General features: G+C 38.2%; 1 protein-coding gene across 2 annotated transcripts in view; it reads left to right on the forward strand.

Annotated features, from left to right (window-relative positions):
* Positions 1 to 15,954, forward strand: part of PLXND1 (plexin D1) — an 817,829-nt gene that overhangs the window by 604,789 nt on the left and 197,086 nt on the right. For both annotated transcript variants that reach the window (XM_044078628.1, XM_044078629.1), the window contains exon 20: positions 8,477 to 8,591. In XM_044078628.1, coding sequence (XP_043934563.1) covers positions 8,477 to 8,591 — 115 coding nt within the window. The remainder of the gene's footprint in view (positions 1 to 8,476; positions 8,592 to 15,954) is intronic.

Genomic DNA, 15,954 nt, shown 5'->3' on the forward strand with positions numbered 1-15,954 from the left:
TAGCTGGTCTCACTACCCTCTTGTAGACCTTCCCTTTCACTCTTACTGGTACTCGTCTGATACTCTTCTCCACCCACTCCATGCTGCCTGTACTCTCTTCTTCACCTCTCTTCCACAGTCACCATTACTCCGAACTGTTGATCCCAAGTATTTAAAATCATCCACCATTGCCACCTCTACTCCCTGCATCTTCACCATTCTTCTGTCCTCCCTGTCATTCACACACATATATTCTGTCTTAGTCCTGCTGACCTTCATTCCTCTTCTCTCTAGAGCATATCTCCACCTGTCCATGGTCTCCTCCACCTGTTCCCTACTCTCACTACAGATCACAATGTCATCTGCAAACATCATAGTCCACGGGGACTCCTGTCTGATCTCGTCTGTCAACCTGTCCATCACCATTGCAAATAAGAAAGGGCTCAGAGCTGATCCTTGATGTAATCCCACCTCCACCCACTCCATGATGCCTGTACTCTCTTCTTCACCTCTCTTCCACAGTCACCATTACTCCGAACTGTTGATCCCAAGTGTTTAAAATCATCCACCATTGCCACCTCTACTCCCTGCATCTTCACCATTCTTCTATCCTCCCTGTCATTCACACACATATATTCTGTCTTAGTCCTGCTGACCTTCATTCCTCTTCTCTCTAGAGCATATCTCCACCTGTCCAGGGTCTCCTCCACCTGTTCCATACTCTCACTACAGATCACAATGTCATCTGCAAACATCATAGTCCACGGGGACTCCTGTCTGATCTCGTCTGTCAACCTGTCCATCACCATTGCAAATAAGAAAGGGCTCAGAGCTGATCCTTGATGTAATCCCACCTCCACCTTAAACACGTCCATCACTCCCACCGCAGACTTCACCGCTGTCACACTACCCTTGTACGTATGCTGTACCACTCTTACATACTTCTCTGACACTCCCGTCTTCCTCATACAATACCACAACTCCTTAAAGTGAGTAATACTTTTTAATCAAGCAGCTACATTTCAATGCACATGTAGTTTGGGAACATTTCAGTTGTGAACAAAAAATGGCACACACAGAGCTGGAGTGCAGCTGATGCAGTAAAAACAAGGATGATATCACCAGTAGATTCAAAGTACAAACAATTTATTCCACACAAAGTATATGCACAAGCTTTCGTCCCTGCTCAGTCATGAAGTTCTACAAAGTAATTCAGTTAGTAAAACACACTTCATTTAAATACTAAATAGGCAGTCAGTAAAACACACTTCATTTAAATACTAAATAGGCATACAATCAGTCCTAAAAACCATGCCCCCTTTTTTTTACTACACTGCTAGTAAAATATATCTTAAACAATAAATAAACTTTATCTCGTCTCTAAAATACAATACATTCAGTTGTGTTTCCAGGAATATGTAATCCTGTGAGGATAAATCATAAAATATTTACAAATAATCATATTATGTATTTATTTTACCTTGTTTAGGTTGTTTTTCATTTTAATAACTAAACATCATTACTTTTTCTTATTATTTGTTATCTGTGAGGCTAAATGCACTTCGCAGATTCACAGTGTCCTTAGAAACTGCAGCAATTGTTTACTGTTGCTATGGCAACACAAATAGAATGAAGATAGCTTCACTTCTCTTAACCAACAGTACATTTTTCCATCCTTTTTTTTCGGTATTTGCTAATACTAAAAGGAAATAATTCAAAGGACATATATATGTACATGAATGGAATATTTCAGAGTTAGTCATGAACATGTCCCCAATCCCAATAAGCATAACAGTGACCATCATTAATCTAATAAATATTGTAATAACAATTAATTAAGTTCACTATTCCAATTAGTCTACCTTAAAACTAGATTATTTTAGACTATTATTTATCTATGTATAGATAGTGAGTTATTAAATATATACAGACTATATTAGTATAGTAAGTAGGAGAGAATTTAGAAAGGGAGACACGATGCAGTTAAAATAAATAATGAGAAAAGAGAAAAGAGAGAAAGAAAAGAGAAAATTAAATAAAAAATACACATATACTATGTATGTTGATTTACAGTATAAATATTTTATGTGCTATATAACCCTCCTTCTGTGAAAGAAAAGTACCCTGTTTTACATATCTGAGGTAATGTGAAAACTCTCATGTGTCATCTATTATCAAAAAATATAAAGATTCCAGTAGTTAGTTACCTTTGTTTTAAAATTCCAAGCAGTAAAATTGGTCCTTTAAAGTAATGTTAAAATAATTCATATCATAGTAGATGCTTTGAGAGATTTGGCTGTAATAGTATCAGTCTTTTGCTTCTTCTTTTTGACATCTGTCCAGACATTTGTTTCTTTTGTTCTCTAGAGAGAAGGTGACATCCAATCTATATCTTCTGGTAAAGTAATCATATTATTAGTTTTAATAAGTGAAGAGGCTTCCTCTAAGTCAGTAAACGTCCTCATCTCGTTGGCATACAGTATTCTTATCTTAGCTGGATATGCAAGTTGTGCCTTGATGTTATTTTGTTTCAGAAACTTTATCATTGGCCACACATTTTTCCTTTGTTCCCTTATTCTAGATGAATAGTCTTTATCAAATCTTATCAGGCTCTGTTTATATTTTAGAGGTTCCTTCCTCCAAGCAGATCGTAAAATCAGTTCCTTGTCCAAGTATGAAAGAAATTTGATAATTATTGACCTAGGAGGAGAGTTTGAGTTAGTGGCAGGTTTCCCAAGAGCTCTGTGTGCCCTTTCAATGCCAAAGGAAAGTCCTTCTTTTAAATTTAAAAAGTCAGGGATCCAGCTTGATAAAAAGGAGATAATATCTTCACCTTCTGTGTTTTCAGGAAATCCGATATTTTTCCTCTCCCTATTTTCCATGTCATCTACTTTATTAACCAACCAAGTGTTTTGTTTAAGAAGCAGTTCTTTCTGTGTTTCCTCTTCCTTAAGTCTGCTTTCTAAGTCATTTAGAGAAACCTCTATTCCTGTTATCCTTGTTTGGTGTTGTTATAGAATTTCCTTGAGGGTGTCAGCCTGTTTTTGACTGCTTGTTTTAAGATTTTCCAGGTTCTCTTTAAAATCATCCATCTTCAAAGACACCTCCTGTGGGGTAGATGCCATCTGTTGTAGTTCCTTGTTTAAGGCAGCATCCTGGTGAGAATTCTTTGAGTTGCTCATTTTAACAAGTGAATATATCTCCAAGCTTTTTGAGAGGAAATTATTATAGCAATAACCCATGCCTGGGTGTGGGTAATGCTGGATTTACCCACGGTTGGCGTGGTTCGCCCTCGGGACCAAACAAAGCCAACCGTGGCTAAATACAGCATTACCCACACCCAGAAGTGGGTTATTGCTATTATACCATGACATTATTTAAGAAAAGAAACTATTACTTTTCTTAAATAATGGCATAGTATAATGCCTGTTTACTGCCCTGCCGCAGACGTCTGGCATCCGGCAGTTCTGATGTACTGCGCCTGCGCAGTACATCAGAGTTGAGCAAAAGCAACGGAGAAAGCAAGATCTCCGTTGCTTTTTACTGTTTAGCTATGTTAAATGGGTTTAACATGGCGAGACAGCTTTAAAATAAGCAACGGAGATCTCCGTTGCTTATTTTAAAGCTGTCTCGCTATGTTAAACCCATTTAACATAGCGAGACAGTGTTTTAAAAGTAGAGTTATACTAATGGAAAAAAGTCCGGGCGACCGGACCTTTTTCCATTAGTCTAACTCGATTTACAATGTGCACGCTGGCCAATCAGCATGCACGTTTTGGGGGGGTCATGGTATAATTGCTTCCTCCGTTGCTTTTTTTTTAAAACCTGACTCGCTATGTTAAATGGGTTTAGCATAGCGAGACAGCTTTAAAATAAGCAACAGAGATCTCCGTTGCTTATTTTAAAGCTGTCTCGCTATGTTAAACCCATTTAACATAGCGAGACAGTGTTTTAAAAGTAGAGTTATACTAATGGAAAAAAGTCAGAGCGACCGGACCTTTTTCCATTAGTATAACTCGATTTACAATGTGCACGCTAGCCAATCAGCGTGCACGTTTTGGGGGGGGGTCATGGTATAATTGTAAATCTTCACCAAAGTTTCAAATTATGTAAATTAGTCCTTTATCTATATGATTTTATACTTTGAAGAAAAAAAGAATATTTTTTTCCTGTCTTATTTAACTAGTTATATGGATCTTTAAAATACTGCTGCTTTTAGTTAGCCATTCAGGATCTGCCCCCCCCCCCCCCCGCTGGGGTGTGGATTCTGCTAGGAACGGGTGGAGCCAGTCTCCTGGTCTGACCATTGTTTGAGCAACTTGTGCTTAAGGCTCCCTCTTTCAAATTTCCCTGACATTACTGTTGTCAGTTATTATTAAGACAAAGATGGAGTTGACTCCTGCACTATTGAATTTTGGGAATTATACAATGAAAGTTTAATAATATACAAAACTATGTCAATGATCAGTCATTAAAGTGTATGTGAGCACTATAATTCAAGCTTTATTATCAGTAACAAGTTCATCCAGTGAGTACAACAGCATAAAATGTATAAAAAGCATAAACATGCAAAATAATCTATAACTGTACAACCATAGACAACAGAAATTTCAGCAGTCCTTATTCCCTTTTAGTCAATGGAAATAAACTCCCACAAGCTGTAAAAGTATTAATTGAAGCATTCCTGTTCTATTCCGTACTTTAAACTACATTGTCATTGTATAATAGCAATATATCACATTTGTCTGTGGGTAGTGCAAGCTTACCCCTGCTTTGCTTTATTTAGTCATTCAGGGTTTGCCGTCATGATCAAATGACTCCAGCCATAAGTAAACTCTGCATTACTTACAGCCAAGTGTGATGTATAGTTTAATTATACAATGAAAGTTAAAAAGCGTTCAAGACCATGATCAATGATTGGTCACCAAAGTGTACATGCCTTTCGTAAATCGACCATTGAATACAATAGTGTAAAACTGTGTAACTGTACAGTATTAGATAACAGAAATTTCAACAGTACTGATCCTTTTCAGGTAAAAGATCTCTCCATGAGCTGTATAAATATCCAGTAAAGTAACCCTGTTCTGATCCATACTTTAAGCTATATGCCATCTAAATCAAGAAACAATCAGTGGTGAGTGTACTGGTGAAAAAAAGTATTGCAGTTACTGAAAGGATAATTATCATTCCTGCCTCATTCTGCCTGTCACTAAAAAAAAAAAAAAAAAAAAAAACAACGGTAATTTGGATCCAGTAACCGCTCAACAATACTCACTGTTAGAAGATGAAGCAGGAACAGTAAGTGCATTTTGCCACTTGTCCCTTTCATGGTTCAGGATTATGAAATTTGCAAACACCACAGGAAAAAATAGGTACTGCACACTATCCTCACTTACATGGATGTATGAATGTACAGTACATAAGAAAGCTGCCTTGACGATTGTGGGGAATAGAGATGTGAACACAGTTACATTCCAGAGTACAATGGTATTCTTGGAACATTTGAGTAATTTCTTCTTTCAAGAATGCCATTTTGCAACAGCAATATATATATATATATATATATATATATGTATATATATATATATATATATATATATATATATATAATGTTTGGCTTAAAGTAATGCAGATTTACCCATGGCTGGCTTTGTTTGCTTACTCCAGTGAAGGCCAAACCACACAAGCTTTCTGTAAACTCTATATTACCCCCAGTGTATTATGATGTCTTACATAATTCTTAGACTTTGACAGAATACAACCAATAGGCTCTATCTAGTACCTTAAGTTCACTGACCCCTGCCATTCTCTCAGAGCACCTCTGAAAAGCTTTGATCGTGATACTGGTGTGTTGACCAGGAAAGGTTAGAGACTTAGAAATCAATGAAGGACAAACAGTCTTAGGAAAACAGACACAGTCTGATTGAACATTATTAGCAGTGTTAGTCGGATATCACACAAACTGAAATTGAGGTTCTTTTGTATTTAGATGTGTGTTGTAGTCTGCCATCCCATTCAACTGTTCCACAATATGGAGAGTCTGGGCTGTTCAGTCTGTCAGTCAATCCAGAAGAATCTTGGGATTATGCAAGCCTCTTGAGCTGGGATTATACTTTGGTGTCACCCATCAGTACTGGAATATTCCAGACAACTCCATCCACAATGGTAAACAAGACCGTGGCAATTATGTAGACAGCAATCTGGCCTTTGTTCAACATGTAGCTAAGATAAGAAGGTCATTCTATGCCACCCAATTTATAGGTAAGGTTATAGCATCGAAGTCCAAGGAAGTGATAGTACCAATCTACTCATCCCTTATCAGACCTGACATTGAACATAATGCCTCCTTTGACATGTATCTAACCAGACACTTGCAATAGGTGGAACACCCACAAAGGTTTCTCAGCAGGAGAATTTGTGGCATGAATACTCTATCCCACACTGATCACCTAAAGGCTCTGTCTCTGTATTCAGTCTGCTACAGGCTGCTGAGAGGGAATCTTTGCCTGCCTTACAGGGCTTCTTCAGACCAAGTCCTGATGGATCTGTTGCACATGATCAAAACAAACAGCACCAAAAACCCAAGATCCAGGGATCTGAACTTTGCTTGTGACATACACAGAACATGCTGGAGACATAGATATGTGTCCCATAGGATCACCGCACTGTGGAATAGGCTTCCCATCCATGCAAAACAGAGTTCTTCCCTAAACCTATTCAAATTAAACCTTGACAATTAGATGGGAAATCATAAATTCCCCCCCCCCCCCCCAAGTCTGGCCCCCATGTCCTTTATAGACAGAGGCCATCAATAAGAAAAGTATTATCCTAACAACCCCCACAAATCCTTAATTACCTCCCTACTAACATGCGCTCCCCACCCCTGCATATAGATGCCCATGATGGGACCCAAATGGTTTGGGGGGTGCAGCTAGACTTGTAAGGACCCTAGTGGTTGTTAGCCTTGTAAAAAACTATAACTCTTTAAGTACAAACAGTGTTCACACTCACAGAGGGGTTCCTAGTGGGAGTGGGTGTGCATTAGGGTTCAGCCCTGATCCCACTGCTGTTGGGCTTGCAAGTCTGTCAGCTCCAAGTTTTACATGACTCATGGCTCATGATTAGATCTCTGTGCACACCAAGTTGCATCCTGTAGAAATGAAGATTATGAACTGTATGTAGTTCATACATAATGATTTGTTTGCTTATGGGGTCCTCTAAAATAATGAAAGAAGTGTGGTTAATGTTGTACTGGTGATGGACTATATTAGCAAATACACAGGAGAGGACATATCAATAAATTTGCTCTTTGCAGATAACATGACATTATAGGCAGACTCTGAACAACAACTTCAGCAAAGATTATGAGAATGGAATGCAAAACTGAGGGCATATAAGATGAAACTAAGTATAGACAAGGCAGCGGTATTGGCAGCAAATGGGAGAAATCAGAACGTGACAATTGCGATAGAAAAATCGTGGAACAGCTTAACAGCTCCAAGTACCTGAGAGAGGAAATGTAGGGACATCTGAATAAGGAGGTCAAAATTAGAATCAGAGTGTCTGCAGCCAACTGGCACAATGTCAGCAGTAATGCATGACAGAAGAATGCCAATGAAGCTGAAAAGTAAAGGGTACAAAACTGTATAGAATCCCAGGCAGTGAATGTAGTGCAGTTGAGGAAGATAGAGGTGATGAAGATGAATTGCCCAAGATGGGTGGTAAGATGCACAATGTGGGAAAGATGCAGAAAGAGGACATCAAAGCAGAAGCCCAAGTAGCTCCAATTGGAAAGACGGTCAAACTTGCATACCTCTCAGCTGTACAGATTTTTGCAGAATGTCGAGATTTGTGACTCGTATTTTTAGTCTGTTTGCATAAACCTTTGGTTTTCTGGCAAATCACTGAGAATTAAAGTAAAAAAATAATGACAAGCATTTGACTTAGACTTCATACTCCAGAAAATTCATGCTAATTCATAATCTGTTATTCTAGCAACTTTCTAAGTTTGTAATAGCAATATTTAAAAATTGTCCCTATTTTTGGGCCTTTGTTCCCTCATTATATATGGCTTTGTTCAGATTTCTTGGTCCTAGAGTTTGAGAGGTATGGGTTAAAGTGAACTGAGTGCAGTGGTTCAGGCACATAAGCATTAAAATCAAAGATAGTCTGGTGAATGGTACTTAGGGCAGACATGAAGAAGACAAGAGGAAATAAGGGCACAGAGCAAAAGGGTTGCGTGAGAGAAGACCTGTGACAGTCAGGCATGACTGCCAAAGATGGTAGGAGAATGCCACTGAATCAAGAGAGATGGTTACAGTTGATACAACACCCTGACCCCATGTAAAAATGGTAAAAAGAGGATTGATGATGATGATGATGATGATGGATTCCTTGAATGCAGGTAGCATGCAGAATGTTATGTTTATGTATGTACTAATCAATGAATTATCAAAATGTTATATTGAATCACAAATGGGATGTACCTTTGTTTTAGGTTCATGTTGGGAAATTTAACCAGACAATAGCTACTGTTCACTTTGGTGGAAGTGAAACGGCCATTATTGTATCAATCGTCATCTGCAGTATCTTGCTTTTGCTGTCTGTAGTAGGTAAGAATCTAAAATCCAAATTTCTGGAACATTCTATTAACTATCACATTCTATAATAAGTCATTTTCAGTGCTGATGGCTAAATATTTTCTTTTTTGTTTTTAGTTTTATTGTGCGATATATAGTGATGAAAAAGCAATAGTTTGTCTTATGGTTAGTAATGAAGTCAGAGTATCACTGTTAAAGAAAGCCTGCTGCAGAGTCAAAAGTGCAAATCCAGTAGTGTAGCTAAGATGGGGCAAGAGAAGCCACTGCCCTGGGAGCAAAGTGTTAGAGGGAGTGATCAACCAATACCAATCTCTCTTTAATGCAATATCGGCTTTTAAAAGACAGTCCCTGGGATTCATTAATGCCTACACTAAGTATACATTAAGTGTACACTGTTTTGAGTGAACAGACAACACAAGCATAACTCACACCTTATTCCTTCTAATTTTAGTTTTCCTACTGATTTTCTTGCAGCTTTAAATACTGAGGGGATTCATAAAGGTTACCACAAAGTTAGACGACATGTACACAGTGTAATCTTTCTGCATGACTAGAAAGCATAAAACATATGGTAGGGATGTTCTTGAATACAAATCCTGTACAATAAGTGTACACTAGCATTTGTAGCCAAACCTGAATGCTGTAGCATTGTGGCAGGCAGGGCATAAATTGAAAACTTAAACATGAGTGCTCTAGTGCTCACTGTAGGCAAGGTATAAACTAAAGAACATTAGCAGCTTCTTTATTTGTAGCAAATAGTTTGGTAGAGTTTAAAAGAAGAAGAATTTTTTTTGATAAAATATGATGAAGGAGGGTTGGTGACAGGGCACAGAAAATGAGGGGGTGTGTTGTGTATCTGGCCACCTGGTTGGTGTGCCAGTAGAAGGAACATATTTTTTTGTCTTATTTTGCTCATCAGTGGAAGAGCTGGGGGGGGGGGGTAGAGCTAAATATAATAAGCCAATCTCTTGCAGTTTAGTGCTTGTCTTATTACAGTAAAGTGCTTTTATTTACTTCTGTTCACTTGAAAAGCTGAGGCGTTGGGCTGCTGTTTCATAGTAAGTACTTTTTTTACTTCTGTTCACTTGAAAAGCTGAGGGGTTGGGATGCTGTTTCATAGTAACAGGCCACTGGTTAAACCAAATAGACCATGATATATGAGTATATTTATACATTTTATAAAATGGATATCCATTAATCAAAATAGCCATGTTACAATAAAATCTCATCAGATTATTTATGTTATAGAATGAAAACTCAAGTTTAATAGCTTGAAGGTCTATCAGCTCCAAGTTTTGCATGACTCATGGCTCGTGATTACATTTCTGTGCTTTCCAAGTTGCATCTTGTAGAAATGAATATCCTGAACTGTATCTAGTTCATATAGGATAATTTGTTTGCTTACTGGGTCCTCTAAAATAATGAAATGATTGAGATTAATATCTTGATAGAAAACTTAAATATCTAGGTCTTGACATATACTTGTCACATGACTCCAGTAAACAACTCTCCAATAGAAAATGCAGAGTAATGTTAAACTCTGGGCTGTGAATTGGGCTGACACTCGATGTATGCCCCATTAGCATTAGTCTTGGCCCCCCTATTGGTTAACCTTTTTGGGGTAATCTTTAGCTACCAGGTGGAATTGTAGTACCACATGCATTAATGATATCAGTTTAGCCCAGATTATTAGTAATAACAATTACGAACTTTTAGAAATGAGCTAACAAACTTGGCCATGAAAGCATATAGATAAGCTTAAAGTTAATGTTGCTGGATAAGCACTGGCAAATAAGGTCATGACTGTGTGTACTATTTGGGTAATAAAACTTTATCTCTAGTTGAACACTATTAAAGACCTTCATATAATTATTGATTTTTTTTTAGTTAAGATTTAATTTTCATAATAAAAAATTATATAGTGTACAGGCAAATTTATTGAAGGAATTATTCAAGCTAGTCAAAGAACTTCATTAGTTATATTTCCTTTTTTTCATTAGCGGTATTATTAGATCAAGGTCAGAGGATGCTGCCTCTTTGTAGACTCCAGCAAATAAATGTCTGATTCATAAAATAAAGACAAAATAGACTACGTACAAAACTAAGCTGCATAACATCTGTTCCTAACAGAAAGTGATGTAAATGAGCTTTTTTCTTTATCATAAAAACAGATAGGAGTGGCTTGAAGGTTCTACATTATGACTCTAACAAAAACGAGTACACTTTTAGCTCCTTAGTTTTAGGCAGACATAAAACCCAGCTGAATCTGACACGTTTTAAAATTAAAATAAGGAGATGAAGACCTAAATACACAAACATTGAATTGTTTTGGGGTGGTTGTTTCTTTACGGAATGTCCTGCCTCTAGTTGTGAAACAAGCTGATACCCTGAAAACTGTAAAATGTCTTTACATACATTTACATTGAACAGGATTATGCAAATATCCTAATGGCCTAGCATTTATAAGTATTCACGATGTCTTGTCATTACCCTGATATGCATGTATATAATCAAAATAGAGGTGCATAGTGAAGTGTGTATTATTAATTTGTATTGCAATTTCTTCATCATAGATCATCTTCATGATGTTTTCTATGCAAGCAGATTTTTAGTACCAAGTGCATGTACTATTTTATAGGACATACAGAAAAACATGTTCAACAGAACTTGTAGCCACATGATTAAAAAATTGGTGTCCCCATCTCTTTTGTAGAATAAGTAAGAACTGCACAATACTTCTGAATTATTTCAATGAGACTTTTTTTATAATATTATAAAGGCACCAACTTTTGTTAAGGTAGCAATAGGGGAAAATAATACTCAAATCTAGTAAACGTTCAAAAAAGGAAACAATTGCATTTCACTAGGCAAAACTATTGAATCATTTTTTTTACCCACAGGTTATTGACTATTGATTGTTGTCAAAAAGGTAACCTCTTTTATGCATTTTTCATAATTTAGTGCATTTTTAATCTATGCAGTGCTTCACAGATTCAGAGTATAAAAAGTGTGTAAAGGAATGCCACTTATATACAAGATTCAAACAAGTGTAAGAAATGGTTTGAATATTACGGCTCAACTGTTAAACCACTGCACATCCAGGATGCCCAATATACCCTTAAGCTGTTTTGACATAGATGGTATGAAAGCCGTATGTGTCAGTATTTTTAAAACTCATGTAGACATGTACAATGCAGTACCAGGTCAGTGGTACTACTGTGTAGTATGCACATGTAGAGCATTTATAAGTTAAAGATAAAGGCTGGGATTCATTGACAAGTGTTGTTCCAATTTACTAATGTTTAAACAGGTTGCTATGAGAAGCACAGAAGAACTAATTACAAATGTAGCAGGCAGGGGATAGTGCCTGTATGTTAAGCAAAGGACCATATAATAAAGCAGACCTGCAGCGATAATGAAGAGCAGCACTGTGGTAGCATACAGCAGGAGCAGCACTACAACAGTACACATGGGTCAATTCCAGAACCAACTACGGCCACTTAATAGGTCAGGGCAATAGCATGCTGCTTGCCTGAGGTTGAATGCATCACCATCCACAATATAGTGGTATATATCTGCAGCCAGCAGCCACAAGAGGGACAACATAGCTCAGCAGATCAACCAACAGATAGACCACTGTAGGTAAAGGAGAGCAAAATGGCAGCCCTGTTCATCATATAAACAGAAAGAAAATTGAGTAAACTGGAAAGTAGGAAATGGAAGAACAGTAAACAGAGGTAAACATAGAATGGTAACAGTAAGACATGACTATTGCAAGCCACTAAAGTGGCATAGGGGGATAAAGCCCTGACTACAGCCTAGTCAACCCAGGTTCAGTTAGTGACTCTGTTGACTGATAGAGTGGTGGGCAGGGATTAGCATGCTCATCGCAGGTGGGGGTGGGGCTTTCATTGATGATGTTCCTTTAGGGAAAGCATGGTCCAAAGAAAAGAGTTGCCCTTAGATGTAATTGATGAGTGTGGGAGGTGGGGCATGGAATGGGTAGGGCATATAAGGAAAACTCCCAGATGGATGCAAAGACAGCCAAGCCCCTAAAATGCCCTTAAAATCCACTATTGACTCCAACAGTACCAGAACAAGGCTGGAGGGCAGAAGATAACTGGTAGACTCAGACTGGACATGGAGCACTGGGAGCTGGGTTGGTTAAATGAAGGGAGACCAAAAAAAATTTAAAAAAAGACATGAATATGGTGAAATGAATTTTGTGAGATAGAGACCCTTCTTCCTCATTTCCAAAAGAGAAGAGTAGATTGGGAAGATAACAAGAGAATGCAGTGATAGATGGTTGTGAGAGAAGCAGAGGAAGAAGGGCAGGTAGCAAGGGTAGACAGACAAATGTGAAACAGAGCCACAGGCAGACAGGTCATGTGCACACAAAAGGTTGGATGTATAGTGGATGGGCACATGCAAACATGGGACAGACAACTGGTAATACGTAGGGTTGTACAATGAACAAGGAACAGAGAATGACTCAAAGGGGAAGATGGGTGGGGAATAGGATGGCTTTCTGGTATGTTTGCCTGCCAGGCTGGCTACAAACCCAGGCATCTCTCACCTGCATGGCCAACATTATGGTCCAGTTGATCCTCTAGAGACCCAATGAATGGGGCCTGAAAGTTGCACCAGAAGGTGCTCCATGTCAGTCCAAGAATCCAGTTGCTAGTGCACTTAAGCAGTAACAAGCCTCAGTACTTTTTGCTAGGATAGCACTAGAGATTCCTCCATTCCCACTCGGAGAAGAGCAATCACCACCATTGAAAGACAGACATGGAGGACACCATTGATCATCAATGTGACTTCCAGATGAGGAACCACTGTGCCTGTCCTGAGAGATAAATCTGATGGGCACCAGTAATCCTACCGGATGCAGCAGCTGGCGGAGGCCAAGAAGAATGTGGCCTATCCTCCTCCTCCTCTTCCATAATTGGACCTCCTTAAGGATGTCACAATGAGAAAAAAATTATCACACTCATATATGATAAAAACACAGGTGCCATTGTACAGTGGGCTGCCACAGAACACATACACACTCCACTGGACAGATGCAGTCCTTCCTTCTGCGGCAGTCAGGTATGTTATGGACATGCTCCTCAGCAGCTGTAAAACAAAGCATGGACTATTAAATATACTAGTACAGCAATGTGCATCCTATAAGCCAATGGATAATAATCAAACAATAAAATGTTTACACTGCATTTCTTGCTCACTGTCCTGAAATTCTGCATCTCACTGGTGAAGCAGGTTCAGGTAGTACCACATCAGGTCATCTCAGTGATAATGACATTGTTGCCCAGAATGGGTGATTATAATTGTATCACTCCACATCAGGTGCTGACTTTCCTTATAGTGGCCCATCAGGCACACTTCACAGTCCTGCACACCATGCTGGAACCCTGCTATTATCACTCCCATAAGTAGCCATGGTCACTCAGCAGGTCCACTTAATGAGTGATATGATAGCCCTGTGTACACAAACACATGCCTGTGAATCATGTCACTCAATGCAGTGCTGCACCACAAGGCTAAGTGCAATAGTCATACCATGTACATGAGCATAGAGGTCAGATGTTTAAAGCTAAATGATATGTGCACTGCTAACATGTATGAGTAGCATATCATGCACAGGAAGGGATCACAGACATTGGAAATATCTGCCTTCCTTTGCATAGATGTGTTAACTGCTTGCTATTAGCTCAATATAAAGTGACACCAGCATCTTGCATCACATCTTTGGAGTCTTGACACTTTAGTGTAACCTCTTGTTTCATGCAGACCTTTATCGCATCCCTTTGTATACTCACATTTGTTCTATTCAGGCAAAATAGTTGGGAGAGTTGAGCATGAAAAAGGACTAGTGGGCATATGGAGACAAAGTGCCATCCTTATTATATATGTTGTCATCAGAGGCATGGTGACACTGCTGTCAACACTGATTAGGACTGCTGATAATCTGATGCCAATATGTAATACCCCTCACAAGGATAAGTCCAGGAGTCTAGATCTCCTGCAATAGATACCTTGAAACATCCAACATTAGAGTGAGTACCTAAGATATTTTTTCCAGGAGTAAATGACAACCCATAATTAACTTTCCAACAGTCCTCTTGTTCCTCAATTCCTGAAACAGAAAAGAAAAAATATCTGTACAGCTGGCAATGCTGTGTACTACTATAGGTGTGAGGACAAATATGTACAATATAGTTAATGTGTGCTACAGTCACTAAGTGTTTTGGCCATGCTCAACCTATTACTGTATTTTTATTTAAATCAGGAAGAAACTCTGTTAAAAGTTACTAATCAGTCAGCAGCTATCAGATATATAGACAGATAATATGTGATAAAGTAACAGGTTTTATAGTCTGTAGTTCTCTTTGTATGTCATTTACAAAAGCTGTGAAAAGAAAGAGGCCATGCAGAGAGACCTGAGGGAAGTTTACATATACACAGGGAAAGATAAAGTACTGGTCTTTATGTATGCATGAAGTCCCTTCTGCTAAAGTACACACTAATACAACTAATTCTGCCAGGAAGGATTACATTTTGGCAAGCTTCTCCTGCAATAAGGTATGACTGATAGTTCCATATGGCCTTCCTGTATAAGATAATACTGCACATGACAGTACTGCGTCAGCTATATTCCTGGGCAGTGTGACAGAACCCTGCACCAATCCAAAATGACACTGATGTGATTACATGAGCAGACAGCATGGCCTGCTGCTCTGTAACCAATATTAGCTCTCCCTTCCAATATTAAGTGAATGCACATGTCGCTTTATTTAAAGAGATGTGTAGGTAGATAGGTAGATTTGATTAGATAAAATCATGTCTGATGAAGCCTCTTTAGAAAGAGACAAAAGAGCATGCTATCACTCTGTTGGTGTGTCTTATTTTTTTTTATTTATTATGTATTTTTATTAAGAAGTTAGCTTTTGTGTGTGAGAATTTTGTCTGATTATAATTTATAGTTTGTTTCTCCATTATGTGACACTATCACAACTGTGCTATAATGAGAGTTCAAGCTGAGCTGTTATTACTTTTCATTTCTCTAGTTGTCTTTTGCTTCCATTCTGCAGGATTGAAGTAAAAAATGGCTCGGTTTTAACTCTCAAAAGCAAAGTTTTTGCACCACTGTATAAAATTTGCATTTTCTTCCATTCTGTTGATTTAACATTTTAGAGCCTAACTTCTTCCCTTGAGTAATGCTAAATTTATCATGTGCAGACTGACTGTTCTGTTGAGTCAGCATGCACATTTTTGAATAGTAATGAATTTTCATTGTATAATTACTGAGCAATTCTTGTTGAGTCAAAGCCATTTTCTGTTTGTCCAGGGAGAAAAATAATCCACAAAAATA

Source organism: Protopterus annectens, chromosome 7.part1 (assembly GCF_019279795.1).
Source record: "Protopterus annectens isolate FY-2018-M chromosome 7.part1, PAN1.0, whole genome shotgun sequence".
Lineage (NCBI taxonomy): Eukaryota > Metazoa > Chordata > Ceratodontiformes > Protopteridae > Protopterus > Protopterus annectens.